This window comes from Schistocerca nitens, chromosome 3 (assembly GCF_023898315.1).
Source record: "Schistocerca nitens isolate TAMUIC-IGC-003100 chromosome 3, iqSchNite1.1, whole genome shotgun sequence".
NCBI lineage: Eukaryota > Metazoa > Arthropoda > Insecta > Orthoptera > Acrididae > Schistocerca > Schistocerca nitens.
The window spans coordinates 187,830,051-187,852,847 of record NC_064616.1 but is presented as its reverse complement, the minus strand read 5'-3'; the positions used below and the strand labels follow the sequence as shown (position 1 = coordinate 187,852,847).

The 22,797-nt window shown below is 40.9% G+C and overlaps 1 protein-coding gene across 4 annotated transcripts in view; it reads left to right on the top strand.

Moving 5' to 3' along the window:
- LOC126248132 (bone morphogenetic protein receptor type-2) overlaps positions 1 to 22,797 on the top strand; it is a 382,553-nt gene that overhangs the window by 329,040 nt on the left and 30,716 nt on the right. For all 4 annotated transcript variants that reach the window (XM_049948824.1, XM_049948823.1, XM_049948821.1 and 1 more), the window contains 2 exons: positions 4,185 to 4,380; positions 12,740 to 12,952. In XM_049948824.1, coding sequence (XP_049804781.1) covers positions 4,185 to 4,380; positions 12,740 to 12,952 — 409 coding nt within the window. The remainder of the gene's footprint in view (positions 1 to 4,184; positions 4,381 to 12,739; positions 12,953 to 22,797) is intronic.

Sequence of the window (22,797 nt, the reverse complement as noted above, 5' to 3'; positions counted from 1 at the left end):
ACTAACAATTTGAATAGCTGAAGATCTATATGTCCCATAGTAAGACTTTTACATACCTAGGAGGTGAAGTTTGGAAGAGATCCAGTGACAGTTTTGCAAGTTCAGTGCACATCAGAAGTAAATACAGTCAGGTGGCCTCTGGTGACCAAGTGAAATGGTACTGGGGTTAAGACACTGCTCTTATATTTGGGAGGAGTGGTATTAAAATCCTAGTCTAGCCATACAGTAGTTTTCTGCAATTTCTGTAAATAACTTCAGGCAAATGCCAGAATGATTACTTTAGTATGACTATAACCAATTTCCTTTTGCAATCTTGTAATGAAGAATCAACAAGTGCATGTGGTCAGCACACCATTTTCCCAGCTGTATGTCAGTTTATGAGACCAAAGCCACTACTTTTCAGTCAAGTAGCTAATTAGTTTGCCTCACAAGGGCTGAATGCACCACGCTTGCCAACAGCAATTGGCAGCCTGGATGGTCACCCATCCAAGTGCTAGCCCATCATGACAGCACTTAACTTTGGTGATCTGACGGGAAACGGTGTTACTGCTGCGGAAAAATTGTACCCCAAATACTTTATCAGAACTAGAGACAAACACTGAGGGTGGATTTTCAATAGTTGTGCAGAATGTAGATCATGAGGTGATTGACAGCTGGAATGGGGGAACAACTCTTACTTTCCTAGAAGTAAACAAGTGAATTTGTTGATCATATTACTGACCAGGAACCAAGCAAGCTGAGTGTCAGACACTCTAAAACAAAAGAAATGATATACAATGAAAAAATTATCCGAATGGGACAGCAAATGGTAGATGTGATGTACATGTGCAGACAAACAAATGATTTCAATTTCAGAAAAATTGGATGTTTTATTCAAGAGAAAGAGCTTCACAAATTGAACAAGTCAGTAATGCATTGGTCCACCTCTGGCTCTAATGCAAGCAGCTATTCAGCTTGACACTGATCGATGTATTGTTGGATGTCTTCCTAGGGATATCATGCCAAATTCTGTCTAATTGGCACATTAGATTGCCAAATTCTGAGATGGTTGGAGGTTCTGTCCATAATGCTCCAAATGTTCTCTGCCTTGTAGAGACCCAGTGACTTTCTTGCCCAAGGTAAGGTTTGGCAAGCATGAAGACAAGCAGTACCAGCTCACACCCTGTGTGGATGGGTGTTATCTTGCTGAAATGTAAGCCTGGGATGGCTTGCCTTGGAGGGCAACAAAACGGGGTGTAGAATGTAGCCCACATATCTCTGTGGTGTTAAGTTGCTACAGAGAACAACCAAAGGGGTTACACTATGAAGTGAAATGACACCCCAGACCTTCACTCCTGACTCTCAGGCTGTATGGCAGGTGACACTCAGGCTGGTGTCCTGTGGCTGTCCTGGGCAGCTCTGTCCACGTCTTCAGCCTGAAATCTCAATGACTGGGGTTGGATTGTCTTCAGTGATGAGTACCACTTCAAATTGAGCCCTGATGACCTCTGAAGACATGTCTGAAGATGCCCTGGACAGTGGTGGGATACCAACTTGATTGTCGCCTGCCATACAGCCCAACAACCAGGAGTGATGGTCTAGAGTTACATTTCTTTTCATAGCAGGATCCCTTCAGTTGTCGTCTATGGTGCCCTTACAGCATGGTGGTATATTGACTATGTCCTCTGCCCCATTTCATCACCCTTCATGGCAAGCCAGCCTAGGCTTTCATTTTAGGAAGATAATGCCCACACCCACAGGGAGTGAGTTTCTACTACTTGTCTTCACACCTGTCAAACCCTGCCTTGGCCAGTAAGGTCACCGGATCTCTCTCCAATTGAGAAAATTTGGAGCATTATGGGTAGGACCCTCCAACCAGCTTGGGATTTTAACAATCAACACAACATTTGGATGGAATCTGGCATGATATCCCTCAACAACTCGTATCAATCATTGCCAAGCTGAAAAACTGGTTGCATAAGAGCCAGAGTTGGACCAACATGTTATTGGCATGCTCAATTTGTAAAGCTCTATCTCTTGTATAAATCATCCAGTTTTTCTGAAATTGTAATCATTTGTTCATCTGCACATGTACATCACATCTACTGATTTCCATCCCATTCAGATAATTCCTTCATGGTGTGTGTCTTTTTTTTTTTTTTTTTTTTTTTTTTCTTAGAACGTATGTGATCACAAACTTTAGTGGGCATGGGCTCCTTTCTAGCATTTCACCTGGAAGAAGATCCATCATAGAAGAGATTGGAACCTTGAGGTTTGTGGTTGCTGAAGAGTATTCCATGCCAGTGGGCTGCTAATTGACTTTAATGATCATCGTGATCTTCTACGGTGTGCTTTGTGGCACAAAAGCCATATTAATAGTGAATGTCATTATTTAAAAAGCACAACATATCCATATAATTGATTTGTTGTGCCTATCTGTGACTCAGCATCTCCAATATTGTTACATTCCATCCTGGATTTTCCATATGAATTTTGTCCACAGCTCGTGGTTGTGAGGTAGCGTTCTCGCTTCCTGTGCACAGGGTCCCAGGTTCGATTCCTGGCGGCGTCAGGGATTTTCCCTGCCTCGAGATGACTGGGTGTTGTTGTGTCATCTTCATCATCATCATTCATCCTCATTACAGTCAGAGGAAGGCAATGGCAAACCACCACCTCTAGGACCTTGCCTATTACGGCGGTGCGGGTCTTCCACATCGTCCCCTACGCTCATCGGAGTATGGGACCTCATCATCATATGAATTTTGATGAAGTGTCTGTACATTTAATTTTACAAAATAACACAAAATATTGTTCTTCTTACAGTAAAGATTATCCACGCACAAGCTGTAAAAATTATTTCACTGCTTTTCTTTTCTATTGTGAAATTTCTTTAAGTTGTAACTAATGTTATCATTTGGTGGTTACTACCATGAAATTTTTGATGTATGTGGACAGTGTGATGAAATTAATTTGTGCTGAAAAATGAAGGAAGAAAGTAACTGAGATATTTAACCAGCAATTTTTAAATATCACTGCACAAATTGCTGCCGGTCTACAGACAAGACAGAATACTCTAAATATAAAGAGTCCAATAGAAAGCTTGACCTTGAAGTATTACTTGGTTCTTTCAATTTGACATCAGTTATTGATTTACCCCAATAAAGTGAAACATGTCTGGTGAAAAAATCATGCATTTTTGTAGTTGCAAAGACAGAACAAAAATACCCTCAAGAACTGTAAAGCAACTACAGACACTGTGACCACATAAATGAAGAAACAATGCATTATTTCAGTTTATTTGCATTATAAAAATTGAAAATTAAAAAAAAAAAAACATGTTTTGACTTGGAGACTCGACTCCACGACCCTTGGATTTACCATTTCAACTAAGTCAACCACTGCCCGGAACCTATGCTAACATAAATGGCTCCACATAAATGCAGTTCAAGGTGGTTTGCAGAGTATAGATGTAGACGTAGATGTCTCACTTGACCCATGCCAAAAATTGTTTTTTCTCTAAACAGTTGGCCATCTGGAGCTCTAACTACTATTGCTTTCATTTCTGGCCATGCCCTACATGTATTATCAATTTGGACTAAACTGGTCATGACAAGCAGGCACAGTCCTCTTGTGAGCTGAAGCATTTGGTACTAACACAAGAAGAGGTAGAGTACACAAGGGTTGAAATGTTCGATCCCAGCCAAATAAGAAGTAATATACCTTTGTGAAAAATAATGAAAAGAAATACCTGCGAGATACCCCATTTTACTCCATGGAAAAATCCTTTTGCAACAGCAAATAAAACCTATGGGAAGTTCTTATTTTGTACACAGAATTGAAAATTCCTTTCATTTATTTCCTCCTTTTTACATAACGTTTAAGCTATTACCTCATAACCTGTACACTGTGTGTTTGACTTCTATGACACTGTGTTTTAAATCTTAGGTGGTAAAGGAAAAATAAGGCCGAACATCATTCTTTATAATGTTGATTACTACTACCGCATAATTATTATTGTTTTACTCATTACTATTAATATTCTATGCTCACACATACATTACTTTTATAAAAAAATAAAAATGAAAGAAATACCTGATTTAAGTAGAATATACCATGTCAATGGAAAATATTTTGTCTCTTCCACCCTTTTCTTATTTGTTTAACTGTTATTTGTGTTTTTAACTATGATTTTAAAATGATTTCAGGTTGGCACCTTACGCTACATGGCACCAGAAGTATTAGAGGGAGCAGTGAACCTTAGAGATTGTGAATCATCACTAAAGCAGATAGATGTGTATGCATTAGGATTAGTGCTATGGGAAATAGCAACACGGTGCGCAGATCTATATCAGCTTGGCACCTCTGTACCTCCTTATAGTATGCCTTTTGAAGCTGAAGTTGGTATGTTTGAGATGCAAACTCAATGTTTGTACTATTCATAAAACACATGTATCTATGTTTTGGTTGTAAGCTACTAATAATTCAAAAGAATAAATGGTGCTGACATTGATGATAATATACCTCATATTATGATACTACTGGGATATTTCTATAGGTGAGGTGGAGGAGGAGGAGGAGGACAACAGTGATGATGAATATTAAATGTTTTACTGTCTTAATAACTGTTTGTGTGTCTAAAGTACTTACTTTCTACACCAGTACTAAATTTTCTTCTATGCTAGTGCTACTTTTGTCATGCATAGCATTTAAGATTAAATGAAAAATGGCTCGGAGCACTATGGGACTTAACTTCCCAGGTCATCAGTCCCCTAGAACTTAGAACTAATTAAACCTAACTAACCTAAGGACATCATACACACCCATGCCCGAGGCAGGATTCAAACCTGCGACCGTAGCAGTCGCGCGGTTTCAGACTGTAGCGCCTAGAACCGCTCGACCACCCCGGCCAGCTAAGATTAAATGAGAACACATTCATTAATGTATAGTGCTTTTACAGATCATGTTCTCATGAAATTGTACTCTCCTCATTCACATTGCACATTTCATGTTCTGTCATCCAGTTTTGTCTTGTATGTTTACAATGAGTCTGGGTAGTGTTTCACAGTAATACTATTACAAGCTGCAATTTAAATTTATGTAGTAGAAAAGTGGACAAATGGTTGATCTTGTTAAGGTCCAGGACATTACATTATGCAAACCCAAATTTGTGTGATTCTGCTGTCATAGTCATCACACAACATGCTTGTGGGAGGAAGTAAGGTATACCTTTCCTTGTCGTGTGATATCTGCTAACCAAACTGTCGAGTTTATTCAAAAGAGTTCAAATTAACCTTTGAGGACTTGTGTGAGCCATGACCTTAATATGCCTTTGCTTTTATGTGTCAGTCTCAGTACATGCCCATTTGACTGTCTGTCTGCTTGATGTGTGTATCTATTATTGTGTCATATCTTGCTGTGTTTCATGTTATGTTCCTCGTACACTACATCCTATAGTCCTCATTACAGTATAATGTGTGAGTTTGTTTTAACATGAACTGCTCTGATAAAGTGTACTGTACTACGTTAATCACTGTTCTAAGTAGAAGTAATTTACTGGCAGTATCCACATGTGGACCAACGTGCATTAGAACTCTCAACACAAACTTTAAAAACAAGCCTTATCATGATTCATATTGTCTTTGTTGTAGCACATCCCACTACAGCACTATTACACGGACTAAACTAAACAAGAATGGTTCTTCTCTGGATATTCTTTCTCTTGTCCTTAAATTCAGCTTAGTGAAAAATTTCAGACCGATAAATGTATTCAAGAATCGATTGGCCGAGTGTTTTAAATGATAGCCACACAGGATAGCCGTGCGGTCTGAGGCGTCTTTCCACAGTTCATGCGGCTCCCCCCATTGGAGGTTCGAGTCCTCCCTTGGGCATGGGTGTGTGTGTGGTCCTTAGCGTAAGTTAGTTTAAGTTAGATTAAGTAGTGCATAAGCCTAGGGACTGATGACCTCAGCAGTTTGGTCCCATAGTCCTTACCACAAATTTCAATTTTTTTTTTAAATGACATGGATGACTTCTAATTTTTTAGAGTTCTTCTAATGACTCTGCCTAGTATCTGCCTTCACCACAGCTAGTTTTGTATAGTCATTCTTAAATTGCACAGAATGAACACCCTTAGCTACTTGACAATTGTGACCAATTACAGTGAGTGATTGGTACAGGTGCTATAAAATAAATTAGAAGAGTGGCCTAGCTTTGTCAGATGAAGTAATGAAGGCAGTAGATGATAAAATAGGCATAAACGCAAGACCCAGTAAATATCCTCAATTCATTGTGGAGTTGCTTCTTCCTGGTACCAGAAATTTTTATACCTCCAGTTGTCCATTAAAGTTTCATATTCATTTTGTTACATTTGCTTTTAAATGTAAAGGTTTCATTAAACATTTGAAGAAAACTACATAAAAGTTTGTCAAAGTTAGTACTACTTGAAATATAGTTGTCAGAAGGCCATTGAAACTGTCTTAACTTATTCTTAAATATAGTTAATTTTTTTCACTGAAGTTCCTTTTTCAGATGTCTTTTGTTACATGTAATTTCTCTATTAATTTTTGATGGTTCAGTGAATAATACAGAGTGGGCAGAGATTCCTGTATCTAAGAAAACTTTATAAACATCTTCAAACACAAAAATTTGTTAAGATGTTATCAGTACAGGTCACTGACCATGAATTTTCCCTTGTGGGTCACATTAAGTTTACTTTGAAGCCAAAGCTCTTTATTATGTCCGCGAATTTGGACGCATCATTTCCTTCAGCTATGATATTAATATTTAAGTCAGCAGCTGTTACGCTCTTTTTTCATTTTGTTTTTATTTAGAGTTTTAAGCAGGCACTGAACTTTGGCCAGAAAAACTTCAGTTGTTGCTTTCTCTGGTACTCTGTAAATAGAGACTACTGTGACATTTAGATCCCTTAACTTGACACAGTTGTTCTTAAATATACACCCTTCTTTCAAATAATTAAAATCATTTCTCATTTCATATCAGAGCAACAAAGTATGCCCGAGTCTCCACCCAGTTTTTCCCATCTACAAAAGCTGTTGGCTACTTCAAAATTTTTGATTTTGTTAAGAACTTTAATATTATAATCTGTAATCTAATGTTCATTGAATCAAATAACTTTCATAATTTTAAACTCACAAATAATAATTTGTGGCTCACCATCTTTATGACTTTTGTTTGAAAACTCAGCACCTTAGCATTTGTATTTCCGTGCATAATAAAGTGACATCCTTTCTTATGTATCATTTCAAATCTACTTGTTCCTAGCTAATGTTCTGGTCTTACAATTTTTGTTACCAAACACTGTTTATCATCCCCAGCCTTCTTTATAAATTTTCCTTATTATTAAGATTTTATGTATGTCAATGGACATTTTTACTTAGACTGTCTTTACCCATGCATTTACTGCTTATGAACTTATTCAGACTAGTATACACAGCTCATAACAGTGTTACAGTTTATGTTTATATCGCAGTTAATACTCTCTCTATATTGCTCACTGACAGATTCGCTGTAGACAGTACCAGTCATTATGGTTCTATATGTTTTGTAGAGGTTACTGGCACATAATCTCCTGGAAGAACAGCGTGCATTCAGGAAGGGGAGATCAACAACAGATTTAATTTTTACTCTCTGACAGTTAATGGAAGAATACCATAAACTTAACTGAGATGTGTGGTTAGCCTTTCTTGATATAAAGAAAATGTTTGATGTTGTGAGCAAGGAAAAGATGTTGGAAATTCTAATAAAGAAAACTGGAATACAGGATGGCTTGAAACACAGGATCAAGAATTTGTCTCAAGATACCAACAGTCAAGTCAAAACACCCATAGGAATGACTGAAACCTTGGCATGAAATCTGGTTGGTGACAAGGTAGTCCTGATACCTGAGAGAACATCTATTGTGGAATTTGGCACTATCACATTTCTGAGCAATGTATCACCTACAAGAAGGAATTGTCTCTTTTTTTTCATTACTGAGAAACTCCTTTTTCTCTTTACTATATTTTACACCTCTTCACTTAGCTTCCAGTATTTGAGATATATGTAGAAGTTTCTTCTGTAGGTGCAACAGATTCATTATTTGAATGAACAGGTGTGTCATTCTGCCTGTTTTTAATTTTGTGAAAATAAATAATATTGTGGCCTAAATAAATAGGCATCCAGTTATAATCTGTCAAGAGCTTTGAAATGCTTGGCCAAAGATTTCAGAGCTAGAGGTACTGTCGTAGTTACAAAGTACTGCTAAGGTGGTCTTGACTCTAATGTTAAAGATTTGTGAAACACTAAAAGTGTGTCAAATCTAGAAGAAAATTAGTATCTCCAAAGAAGCACAAGCAAATAGTTGTCAGAATAAACACTCTGTCAGTTTAACATATTGCTATATCAGTGAGTTCTTGTGCAGCCATGAACCATTTTTTTATGTCAGTTTTGATCCCCAGCCAGTACACATGTTGGCAAACAAACACTTTCACACGGGACATCCCCCAATCTCCTAGATGCAGAAAGCTCAACACCTGGGGCATGACTACTTGGTTCACATCCATCTCAGTGTACAGGAGAATGATGTCAACAACAACTGAGAGCCTGTGAGAAATATGTTTCCAGGAGCTGAGCTCGGTCACCAGCCAGTGGATGAGATACGTTGGCCAACCAAAGGTCACATAGCTGAGGACCTGTCGCATCGTGGGGTCCCAGCATTTGGCGGTGTGACCGAAGCAGCTATAATGGGGAAACTGTCAAATTTATTTTTCTGCTCGGAATTGATGTGGAGGCAGAGGAACTCGTGTTAGTCAAAATCAGGCTCCAAGCCAGGGGGTAGATGCAACAATGTGTCAGCTTATGCCAGATGGTGTAATCTTTTGCACTCAGGAACAATGCCCAATATTGGAGGCACTGGGCTGTCCACTCCAGAAGGCTGGGGTATAGGCTGAATAATGCCACGAATAGCTTGTGATCTGTAAGTAGGGTGAACTTCATCTCAGAAAGGTAGACATGAATTTTTTAACAGCAAACACTATCACCCATGTGTCATTTTTGATCTGTGAATAGTTTTGGTGTGCAGGGGTCAATGTTTTGGATGCTTGCAGGATGTTTGGAAATTTCCATTATAGACTTCTAGGACTTGTAGAGGGGAGCAAGTACATAACATATTGAATAGGGATCTATATCCACAAATGAGATTTCAATTCAGATGTGTAACGTGTTAACGTCTGCTGAGGGGAAAAGCCTCACTGTTGCTTATCCTGGTACGCAATAGGATAGTCAGGATGACTTGTATTGTGTCGTATGGTCACTGAATGTGAAATAACATTGTTGTAATGCATCAGTACTGTTCTGTGTATACAGTATGCTGGGTTCTTTTTTGTTTTGGAATAATTTAAACATGTAATATTTAAGTGTTAATACAATCAGATGAGTTTAAGAGATTAATGAGTGTTTCATTATGTTTCCTTTCAAATTGCTACATGATAATTGTACTGTGCCATGCCTAATTCAGTTTCTCGAGCAGAAGTGGATGAGTTAAACATCTGAACTGTAATCATTGTAGAACAGAAGTGGTATGTTTTGGATATGGGTTCCCATTCAAAATATTGTGTACTCACTCCCCTCTACAAGTCCTAGAAGTTTGTAACAGGAGTTTCTGAACACCCTGTATGCTATAGGCTGCTCGGAGTAATTCCCAGTCCTGTGCACTAAGACCACCTTGATGCTGTACGTAGATGAGTTTGGCATCACAACCATGGGTTACTGGATGAGAATGGTGTGAGGCAAGGAGTGGATTTCAGCACGGTTTTCAATTAGTTAAAAGCCTGGTTGCAGTCAGGAGTCCAGTCATAAGGCACACACTTTCTACTCAACTGATTGAGGGATTGCACCATGTGGACTGTGTAAGGTAAGAACATGGAATAATAGTTGATCATGCTCAAAAACATCTGTGATTCAGGTAATTTCATCAGCTGGGGTAAGGAATCTACTGCGGCATCATTCCAGTCAGTGGGCTGATTTCCTCTTTGGTCAGCCAATGTCCCAAAGACTCAACTTATTACTGAAAAACATGCACTTCTCCAAACCACAATGCAGATCTGTGTCCGGTAGGGTTGTAAAAAGGGTTTGCAAATGCTCCTGGTGGGAGGGTCCCATAACAGTAATCAGCTAAGAATTCAAGTCAGAATTTGCTGGGCTTGCTGTTCCAGAAACCTTTGGAAAATTGCTGGGGCCAAGGGAATGCCAAATGTGAGTCACTTGTACTTATATAATCCAAAAGACATGTTAATGACAACAGTGTTCTGGGATTCCTCATCTAAGGGTATAGCTGGAGGTAAGCACTGGCAAGGTCAATCTTGGCACAGTATTCCCCTGCTGCATGTTTGGTGAGGAGGCCTTGCTACTAGGGGATATGATTTCACTTGAAATTGGACATTTATGGTAGCCTTGAAATCTCCACACATTTGGAGAGAACCATTGCGCTTTCTGATGACTAGTGGAGTGGTTCGTTTTAGATTTCACCAGTTCGATAACAGCCGCAGCCTGGAGATGGTCTAGCTGCTGCTTTGCAGCAGCACATAAGGTAACTACAATTGCTCTTTCATGCTAAAAACGAGGCGTGGTGTCTGGCCGAGACTGATGCTCGCTTGAAAATCTGAGGCACACCCCCAATACACTGAAATAAAGATGCAAACACAGTGTAGAGATTGTCTAGTTCCCGGAGAGTGGCTGCAGTTGATAAAACTGTAACTTCATCAGAAATAGAAAACCCAAACAGTTTAAAGGTAAAAAATGTTTGTAACAGATGGGTGGTCAATGACAAAGAACGTAATGAGCCGCATAATGCATTTGTAGACTGCAATGGTCAAGAACTGCCCACATAGAGGACCAGGCCCATCGCTGTAGGCCGCCAAACACTTAAATGGTGTGAACAATTCGGGTGAGCTCAGTTGTGCATATATTGCCTGATTTATTGAAGCAACAGTGGCCCTTGTGTCCACCTGGAAACAGACATGCTAGTGAGAAATGTGAAGTGTGAGGAACAATTTCTCCATGAAGGGTTGCCAGAGGGACCACTGAGTGCAGCACATGTATAGTGTCCTGGTGCACTCGTGGGGTGGGATCAGAGCAGGCTGCATGGCTTTGACACACTGAATTGAGATGCACCTCTTTGCAGCACATGCAGGACCCACAGCGATCAGAATAGTCTGCTCGGGAATGAGAAGAACGACACTGTAGTCGTGAAGGGAGCAGCCCCTGTGACTACCGCTGAGGGGCGATTGGATCATTGGACACCACAGGAATGTTGGATGACTGATAATGATGATGATGACTCACAATGTTGCTGCAACCTGGGGGGTTGTCCTATGCCTGTGATGTGGGGTGGAGTACGTGGTGATGCATTAACCACTGCAACTTCTGGCCTCACACTGAGTCATTCATTAGCAGCCTGCCCAAATTTGAACAAGTGTGCGATATGGAAGATGTCCTCCAATTATAGGTTATCCAGTTTAATTGCCACTGTGTGGACCTCTGGATCAGGTGCCAGTTGAACCATAACGTCAAAAATAAGGAGCCTTGATTGGCGCAAGTGAAGTCACATTTGTGCTGAGACCTTGTAAGTCAGTGACCCAGGAGCTATATGGTTATCCAGGCTGTCAATGGTATTCGTGAAACTCAAGTCTGGAGGCAACCACAAGATATCTCTGTGAATAATAATTTGCCAACAGAACACGTACCTCCTGAAAGGAGATCACAGCAAGGGCAGACAGAGGTGCTAATATTTAGAGCAGAAGTAGCATGTTCAGTGAAACACATGACAGAAATAATAATTACTGCAATGAATCATCTGTGACTTAAAAAATTGTGGTATGTTGCTTTAGTTGATGCAAATGTGTGTCCCAGTCCAATGTAGCAGCACTGATAGATATAAATAACAGAGGATGTATGGAGACATTGAGTGTGTGTGGTGTTGAGGCCTGGAGCAAACTGTACTCATGCACTGGGTGTTTGTCTGCCAGAAGCTGAAGTGACTTTTGCAACAAGTCTATCTGTAGCTGTCATGGTTGCATTAGCTGCTGCTGTTGCTTCAGCAGGCAGACCAATTGCCAATGCTGTATTCACGACTAGCCAGATAACAGCACACATGTCAGAATGCAGAAGAGGAATGGGTGACGCTACAAGGCGGTAAGGCCACCTGTGAAAGAGGACACGATAGCTAGCAATAGTCGAGCTAACCACAGCTGATTGAAGGTGGACTGTAACCACCAACTGGGGCCATTTCCTCCAGCCAGCATTCAGCTTCAACAGAGCCTGGTACCAGACAAATGATGCACGTAATGCAATAGTTTAAATGTATTGAGGAATTGTGAAGAGAGTTTGAAAATGTACAAAATAATCAAGATCACTTTAAAAGTAATGGAGTAAAAAGAATTATAAAAGTATTTTGGCGACAAACTTGGAATTATATTAACAATAGAATTCAGTGATTGAAATGACAAATAATTTGCAATATTGATAATGTGACAGTGATGAAACAAGAAAATTCAGACAGCCATCCACTTTGTGAAAATAGAATAATGCAGCATTGCATCTTTTCACTCATGTACTCATTCTAGACAATGTGAAAGTTTTAATTAGATACGCACACATTTCTTATATTTCTGGAAAATCTCTTAACAGTTTTTGTATAAGTTGTGCATACACTATAATATGCTATAGTTTCACAATACATTCATTAGACGAATCCATGTTCTAGGTCACCATCCAACATTTGAACAGATGCAGGTGCTTGTCTCTCGACACAAAGCTCGTCCTTTGTTTCCGGAGGGGTGGCGTGACTGGGCTGCTGTGAGACTGTTGAGAGAAACAATAGAAGACTGCTGGGACCAGGATGCAGAGGCAAGATTGACTGCCCTCTGTGTTGAAGAGAGGATTCAAGAACTGCCATCACTTTGGGATCGCATGAGAGGTAGAACACGAAACATTTATTTCAAATGCATGAAATAATAAATGTATTAGCTTCTCACAAACTACAACTTCCTTAATGCTATCACTACATTAGAAACTCTTGCCCTTCAAGAGTTGGAACAGCATTCCCAGCACCATCTGAGAAAGCTGCCTCAGCTTATCCTGTCTTATGCATGCCTGGAGTTACCTATAACCTACAACTTTGATACAATCCTTCCATAAACCCCTCATAGCTCCCCAACCATGCCTTGCTGACTTGCTCCGCCTTCAATGTCTCCAAACACTTCCTCCACCCACCATGAAAAACACTGCTCTTGAACACTGATCCCGTAACACTGTTCTCAACCTTTCTGCCAAAATTCTGACCACTGCAGAAGTCTCAGTATTGTCTAAAGGCCTCAGTTCTAGTGCAAAACCTAAGTTCAACCATACTAGACTTACGAAGGACATTCTTTTCTTCACTTGTTCTCCTCAGTGGAAATATTTCTTTGCCATGCTCCCCACTGACATCAACCAAAACCTCACACTGAATCTTGTTTAAAATGGTTCCAATCTCCCTCCAACCATGATCCCACTCCAATTCCACCCAATCATCCTCTGGTTATCTTTCAGGAATTCCTCACTTCTAACTTGACCTCACTTTCCATTCCTAAATCTCTCCCCAGTGAGTTCGACATCACTCCTATGGAACACAAGGCTGTCAGTAACCTGAAAACCAATTGCGACCTTGTTATCCTTCCCACAAACAAAGGCTCCACCACAGTGGTCATTATTTGTAATGACTATGTAGTTGAGAGCATTTTCCAGTTTTCTGATACCTCTACATACAAACCTTATGACCATTATCCCATCCAGGAAGTCCAAGAGAACCAACAGCAACTATCCAAGGCCTTAGGTCCATCCTAAGACCTGACACCTGAATCCATCTCCCTCCTCACACCAACAGCCATCCCCCTCCCCAACTCCTAACTATTAACTGCTCCAGAAACCCAACCCCACATTCTCCCTAGTGGTTGTCCGATTGTGGCAGGATACAATGTTCCCACAGAATGAACGTCTGCCTTTGTTGACCAACACCTCCATGAATATTGCACATAACCTCCTAGCCTACATTGTTCACCTCCTCTACCACCTGTTCCATTACCACCATTTTGGTCACTATGGATCCTACTTCCTTACACACCATAATTCCCCATGTCCATTGCCTTGCAGCCGTGGATCATTGCCTTTCCCAACAGCGTCCTGATACCGAGCCCACCACTTTATACTTTCTTCCCCACTCCCTCCCTACCTCCATGTGCCAAGGCAACAGCTGTCAATAATCGATACTCAGTAATCAGCCAGCCATGTCCTGACCCACAATTATTTCACTTTCAAAAGCCAAATCTACAAACAACTCTGTGGTACTGCCATGGGAACTCACACAGCACCATTCTATGCTGACTTATTTATGGGTCTTCTGGAGGAATCCTTCCTATCGCATCGACACCTAACCCCTTGTCTGGTTCAGATTCATTGATGATATTTTAATGTTCTGGACCCATGACAGGAACAATCTGTTATTTCCTCCATAATCTCTACACTTACTCAGAAATCCACTTAACCTAGTCCTCCTCAATTTGACAAACCACCTTCCTAGATGTTGTTCTTCACCTCTCAGATGGCTTCATAAATACATCTGTTCATATCAAGTGCACTAACCACCAAGAGTACATCCACTTCAACATCTGTCACCAATTCTATATGAAAAAGTCTCTTCCTTACAGCCTCACTACCTGTGAATGCTGCATCTGCAGTGAAAAAGTAGGAATTGTCACAATTTACCAATAACCTTTCCAGAAGCTTCATTGGCGGGCAATATCCTATCCAGATCATCCATCAACAGATCTCACATGCTATCTCCTCCTCTGACACCAGTAAACTTGCTAACCACCCACCAATCAGCAATCCTCTGAACACCTAGTATCACTCTAGCCTTGAAAAGCTCAACCACACCATTCAATCGGGCGTTGCCTACCTTTTGCCATACCCTGAGATGAGGGATATCCTACTGGAAATCCTGCTCACATCATACAGAGTAGTGATCCACTGCCCAGCCAACCATACAGAATATCCTTGTCTATCCCTACTCCAATCCTTCTCCAATCCTGCACTTCTTGTGGTCAACCCAGGTGTTACATCTGTCCCATAAACCCTCCCACCACCTCCTACCGCAGTCCAGTCTCAGGCATCTCCTACCCAGTGAAAGGCAGGGCCACGTGTGAAAGCAGCCATGTTATATATAAGGGGTGCAGCAATTACTATACAGCATTCTATGTGAGCACGGCAAGTAATTCACTGGCTGTCTGCCTGAATGGCCAAACTGTGGCAGCATGCAAACTTGAACATACAATTGCTGAACGTATTGTACACGACAACACAAACAAGTTTAACAGTTGTTTCACTACATGGACCCTATGGATGTTCCCTTCCAGCACAATTTTCTATGAACTACAAGGTGGGAATTGTCTCTCCAGAATACCCTGTACTCCTGCAGTCCCCCTGTCCTGAATCTCTGCTATCCTATTTCACACTGCCTCGCCTTACCTTCTCTCTTTTGTCCACAGGACTCCACCTTCATCCAGATCATGTACTGCCTTCTCCAATAATACAGGCATTCTCTCTCTGTGTCTCCCCCCCCCCCCCCCCTTTCTCTCATCCCACCTTCCTCCCTCCATCACCCCTCTTCCCTTCGTTTGCTATCCTCTCCCTTTTTCTCCCCTCACCTTGTCTCTCACTTTCTCTCCATCTTACTCTTCTTCACCTTCCCTCTTTTTGCCACTTCTCCCTTTCTCTATCACTTACTTGCTCTACCCTCTGGACTCGTTTCGTATTGTTGGGCAGCCACTCTGTCATCTGTTAAAAGACCTGTCTCACACTCACTGTCTCGCTACCCTCTCCTTGCCTCATACTCTCTTCCCCACTCCCTCCCTACCTCCATGTGCCAAGGCAACAGCTGTCAATAATCGATACTCAGTAGTCAATAATCAGTCTCGCTGTGACCACAGGAGTGTGTGTTTGGGTGTCTGTGTGGTTATGTGTGTGAATATGTGTACATTTATGAGAAAAAGAGCAAGAGCTCGAAAGTTAGTGTGAGTATTGTTTTCTGTTACATGTTTCTGTGTACCTCACATCAGTTTGAATTAAGTGGCCTTATCTTTTTTCTTCACAATGAAATTAAATTAAAAACAAACTTTTTTAACTTTTTCATTGTAAAGTGCAGGGTAACACTTTTGTGAACACAGATGGAAGTGACCACAAACATTACTTGTTCATGTATAAGAGATATGATAATAGGAAATAGGGGGATTTATGACTTAAGTAATTGGTGAAATGTTGTCAGGGTACTTATTTTTTTTATCAGGGCATATAGTAAACTGGTAAAAATTAGGAACTGTATGATTTGTCCCTGCCCTCGCATCCCTCCCGCACCCCATATGATTTCCATGTGACAGTATTGTCTTTTGCTGCATTAAAAATCAAGCTTTAAAACACTAACTAATGTACACTTTCACTAATGTCTGCAGTGATTATAGTGTGAAACTCCTTGTCTGACGAAAATGATGTGTTTCACACCACAGTAGCTGTGTGGAAACTGTTTACAAAAATTAGGTGTTCATTGTCTTATCCATATTATTTCTCCAAAATTAATTTATAAACGTTTGAAAATGCTATGGGTGTGCAAAAGTCTATGATGGACTTTATGCCATGTATTAAGAAGATGCTTTTCACCCAAAAACAACTGTTGTAGATCATGGTACTTATTGGGCCATTCTGGGGATATTCTATGAATGAAATATACTACAGGGTGTCCATAATTAAAATTCCATTTTTGAAACACTGTAGAAAGAGAACCAGTGCTAAGAATGAAGTCAAATCTGAACAGCATACGCTACTGGCCATTAAAATTGCTACACCATGAAGATGATGTGCTACAGATGCGAAATTTAACCGACAGGAAGAAGATGCTGTGATATGCAAATGATTAGCTTTTCAGAGCATTCACACAAGTTTGGCGCCGGTGGCGACACCTACAACGTGCTGACATGAGGAAAGCTTCCAACCGATTTCTCATACACAAACAGCAGTTGACCGGTGTTGCCTGGTGAAGCGTTGTTGTGATGCCTCGTGTAAGGAGGAGAAATGCGTACCATCACGTTTCCGACTTTGATAAAGGTCGAATTGTAGCCTATTGTGATTGCGGTTTATCATATCGCGACACTGCTGCTCGCGTTGGTCAAGATCCAATGACTGTTAGCAGAATATGGAATCGGTGGGTTCAGAAGGGTAATACGGAACGCCGTGGTGGATCCCAACAGCCTCTTATCACTAGCAGTCGAGATGACAGGCATCTTATCCACGTGGCTGTAACGGATCATGCAGCCTCGTCTTGATCCCTGAGTCAACAGATGGGGACGTTTGCAACACAACAACCATGTACACGAACAGTTCGACAACATTTGCAGCAGCATGTACTATCAGCTCGGAGACCGTGGCTGCGGTTACCCTTGATGCTGCATCACAGACAGGAGCGCCTGCTATGGTGTACTCAACGACGAACCTGGGTGCACGAATGGCAAAATGTCATTTTTTCCGATGAATCTAAGTTCTGTTTACAGCATCATGATGGTCACATCTGTGTTTGGCGACATCGTGGTGAACCCAAATTGGAAGCGTGTATTCGTCATCACCATACTGGCATATCACCCGGCGTGATGGTATGGAGTGCCATTGGTTACACATCTCGGTCACCTGTTGTTTGCATTGATGGCACTTTGAACAGTGGACGTTACATTTCAGATGTGTTACGACCCGTGGGTCTACCATTCATTCGATCCCTGCGAAACCCTACATTTTAACAGGATAATGCACGACTGCATGTTGCAGTCCTGTACGGGCCTTTCTGGATACAGAAAATGTTCAACTGCTGCCCTGGACAGCACATTCTCCAGATCTCTCACCAATTTAAAACGTCTGGTCAATGGTGGCCGAGCAACTGGCTCGTTGCAATATGCCAGTCGCTACTCTTGATGAACTATGATATTGTGTTGAAGCTGCATGGGCAGCTGTACCTGTACACGCCATCCAAGCTTCGTTTGACTCAATGCTCAGGTGTATCAAGGCTGTTATTACGGCCAGAGGTGGTTGTTCTGGGTACTGATTTCTCAGTATCTATGCACGCAAATTGCGTGAAAATGTAATCACATGTCAGTTCTAGTATAATATATTTGTCCAATGAATACCGCTGTGTCATCTGCATTTCTTCTTGGTGTGGAAATTTTCGTGGCCAGTAGTGTATATATCAACCATCCTGAAGTGTTTACTCTTCAGGACACCGGAACCCAGCATTTTGTATTATTGACACAAGGGGAGATGTCGTAGACCAAAAATAAAATTTAACGAAAATTTTACCAATAGATGGCACTATAAACATCTTAACATAAATGGGATCGGCTGCAAATGACAGGCGAATGGCAATACTATGGCTGTTGTTTGAGTTGCACATTACACCATTTATATTGTTTAATATGCATTACTGCACAAGTTTGGCAGTCAACATTTGTGACACCTTTAGTCAGGTTAGCCCATCCACCACATCAGATGGAGAAAATCTATTTTTAAATGTCCTGAAAAAAATTGCATAAAAAGCAAAATGACATCAGTTTTTAACTGTCCTGGGGCCAAAAACTGCATAAAAAGGAAGATGACATTGGTTTCTAATTGTTGTGAGATGGGTGCAAGACATGTGCAGTATGCTGTCCACCATTTTCAACCACAAGTTGAAATCGAGAAACAGCATGTTCCACAACAGATCGGAGGGTCATTGGGAGTCATGTTTAGAATTTGTTGTGCAATGCATGCATTCAGTTCAGCTATGTTCATAACTGAAGCACTGAACATGCTAGTTTTCCGATACTCCCACAGCCAGAAGTCACAACCAAGTGAGGTGGCACAGTGGTTAGCACATTGGACTTGCATTTGGGAGGACGATGGTTCAAACCCATGTCTGGCCATCCTAATTTAGGTTTTCTGTGATTTCCCTAAATTGCTTCAGGCAAATGCTGGGATGATTCCTTTGAAAGAGCACAGCTGTCTTCCTTTCCCATCCTTCCCTAAGCCGATGGGACCGATGACCTCACTGTTCGGTTCCCTCCCCCAACCAATCAACCAACCAATTGACCAACCAGTAGTCACACGGATTAAGGTCAGGTGATCTGGTGAGCATGGCTGTAGAGAAATGACAGCTAACAATTGTCCTGTTTCTGAAATGCCTTTGCAGCAGACACTGCACTGTCTGCATTAAGTGCAGAGGAGTGCCATCTTGCTCCTACCCGCACATCCACACTGTTGAGGAGTTGAAATGACAGTGGTGCACCAAAGACTCTCATAGCATTTACCAGTAACAGTACAGGTAACAGGACCTCTGCAAAAAATATGGCTCTATGATAAATGATGCCATCAGCCTGCACCACACAGTCACCTTTGCAGAGTGAAATGGTACCAGTTGATGTGTGTGAGGGTTTCCCATTACCCATATTCTACAATTATTTGTATTGACATGCCCTTGGAGATGGAAATGGGCTTTCATCTGTCCAAAAAATATTCAATGGCCATACATTGTCCACTTCCATGTGAGCAAGAAATTCCAGAGCAAATGTTTGTTTTGGTGGCAAGTCAGCTAGAAGGAACTCCTGAACATAGATGATTTTTTTATGGATAGGAATGCAGGATGTTTTGTAGGATTCTGAGCACTATGTTTGCAGGCATATCTAACATTCAGGCAATTCCCTGTTCGCTGCATGTTTGCACACCACCACTCGACTCCTCCTGCAATGCTGTGGCCACATCTTTGACAGACACTGGATCAACTGCTTTCCTCCCTCTGCCACATTGCAGTTCAAAAGAATGTGTTTTTTTTAAATTTCATAATCATTTTCTTGAGACCAAAAGCAGATGTCGGACCAATGTCTTTTTTTCATACCCTTGAGTGTCTGGAACTTTTTCAGGGCTACTGGCACACGATCACCTTTCTTGTAAAAGAACTTCACCAGTAGCATGCAATCCTTCATGGAGACATTCATGTTGAGGTCTTGGATGCAAATTGAGGAACAGCCATGTGCCACGTTTTTGTCTGATGTGCATATTCTGGTGCTTACAGTGCCATCTGTTGATCAAATTTTTGTTGTTCCATGGTGTTACCCCCCTGCATCTAATTTGATGTCATTCTGAGCAGTGATTCTCTTTCTACAGCATTTTAAAACTGGAACTTTAGCTGTGGACACCCTATATACTCCAGGATTTTTTCATCATTATTCTGCCAGTTTTATCATATGTTTATCAGACTCTGTTGTTACTTCTGTTGCAACACACACACATTGGGGGGGGGGGGGGGTAGGGGGGGGGGGGAGAGAGAGAGAGAGAGAGAGAGAGAGAGAGAGACTAGTGACATGTTTATTCTTTCATTATAGTAAGTGCAGTATTGTATTAGTTGAAATAGATCACTATTTTACATTGTTGTATAAAATAACAGATTTTGGGAATGATAAAGTAGTGATTAATCGTACACTTAAGCAAATAGGACCTGAAATAATCCCTACATAGGGGAAATAAGATTTGAAAATAATCAAGAAAAAAGCTGGTAAAATTTTTACATTTATACTCTACAGGCTACTGTATGGTATATGGCAGAGGATACTTCATTTCTGTATTAGGGATTGTCTGTCCTGATCCATTTTTGGGATTTAATAAGGGAACAATGACTGTCTGTATGCTTCTGTGCTTGCCATAATCTCACTCATCTTAATCCAATGATACCTGCATGAGATGACTGATAGTTGCAGCAGAGTTGTCCCACAGTATTCCTTGTATACTCTTAGTAGTAAAAGGTGGCCAGATCTCCTTTATGTCACCACCCCTTCTCCCGGGGAGTTAACTTGAGTACACCATCTGTCCGTCTCTAGTGTTATCATCTGAAAAGTGTGAGATGTTTTCTAAATTTTATCAAATTGTGAAGAGGGACATGGTTACCAGCCCAGTACTCACCTAGTCGGACAAGGGGAACCGCACAAAAGTCACATCAAGGCTTGTCAGCACACCAGTCCTCATCGATAATCCACTGGACAGATTCAGTCTGGGCCAGCACACCTCTCCAAATAACAGAATCAGCATGATAATGTGCACAGATATCTGGCTGGGTGAAGCACAGCTTCCAGATGATGATGATGAAGTAGAAGTCAAGAGAGAAGATCAGCACAGATTATAAACTATGTTATGTAAAGACTATAGAAACAATAAGCTTGTGTAATCCTTTGCACATGAAGAAATTGGGTACATAATTGTAAGCTTGAAAAAGAAAAAAAATCCTCCAGGACTGGATGGGACTCCTGCCAAAATCATAAAAGCCCTATATGTGACCAAATAGATATCTACTTGTATTAACTGTATGAGCAGTGTCTGTTGCAAGGAAGGGCCCCTGCACTGTGGAAGTTTCCTGAGGTGGTGATTATTAGTGAAGGGTAGGCAACTGAAGACAAAATTAACAAGATAATCTCACCAGCACGGAATTTATTCTACATACACACTTACGATGATGATAAATATTACTGGCACTTTTGAAAATCTGAGGTTGCCGTATTTCTTTTTTCGTCTTAGGGAGTTGGAGTGCCCAGAGGCATTTTACAGCTGCTTGAGAGACGATTGCTGTGGAAGAGATCCATCTTTAATATGCCCAGGGAAGGAAATAATGAAGACCCTAACAAAAGGCTGTCCATAGGGATCAGTGTATGGTCCGGAGTCCTGGGATGTAGCATTGGAGCCCATAGTTCAGAAGTTACGTGACAGTGGTGACTTAAGGGAACTGGTGGCATTTGCAGATGATGTGTTGTTCATCATAAGCAATGGTTCCAGAAGAATTGCAGAAGACAACTGTAATGCAGTGCTCCAGAAACCTGAAAGATAGTGTCAAAGTGTCAAATTATCACTAGCATCTCACAAAACTATGTACCTTATGCTGAAAGGCAACATAGCAAGAAATCCTAAAATAAAATTAAACAATATAACAGATAGAAAAAGTGTAGTTACAAGATCTGGGATTATCCTTGGACAAATGTCATAATTTTGCACATCCAATAAAGGAGGCAAGCAGAAATGGTACCATTGTGGTGCATAAAATGATAACTGTCACAAATAGGGAATTTTGATGTCACTTGAAAATAATCTGAGCATACCACCAATCTATATTAGTATCAGTTTTAGGACATGATGTGAGCATTTAGGCTCATACATTGCAGCTTGTGAAGTCTGAAGAGTTCCATGAGGAGTGCTACTAAGATTAATGGGCATCCCAATCAATGCAATGTTAGTAATTCTAGGAATGTTGCCATTGGACGTGGAAGTCAGGAAAATGGGAGCAGTATATTGTATAAAGAAAGGCAATCAGATGAAAATATGAAGGATACTTGGAACTGAGTTCAGTATGAAAAAGTTATTACAACATCGGATATTACAACTGCGGAAAAATGAATGGGACTCTTCAGGCAGACGCAGGAGAACATATGAATTTCTCCCTAATATAAGGGAGATGCTAAAAATGAGATTTCTTCAACTGTTGAGTGGACTGATACATTACCTGACTGATCATGGCCCACATGCTATGTCTCTTTACAAAATTAAAATTCAGGTTAAGGATAGTTGCGCATGTGGCAGTGTGGGCACTCCAAAGTACACATTGTGGGATTGTGCGTTCTACAAAGATGGAGTCAATAATGGTTGTCAGGCATTAAGGATGCTGGCTGCCAAAGCAGCATT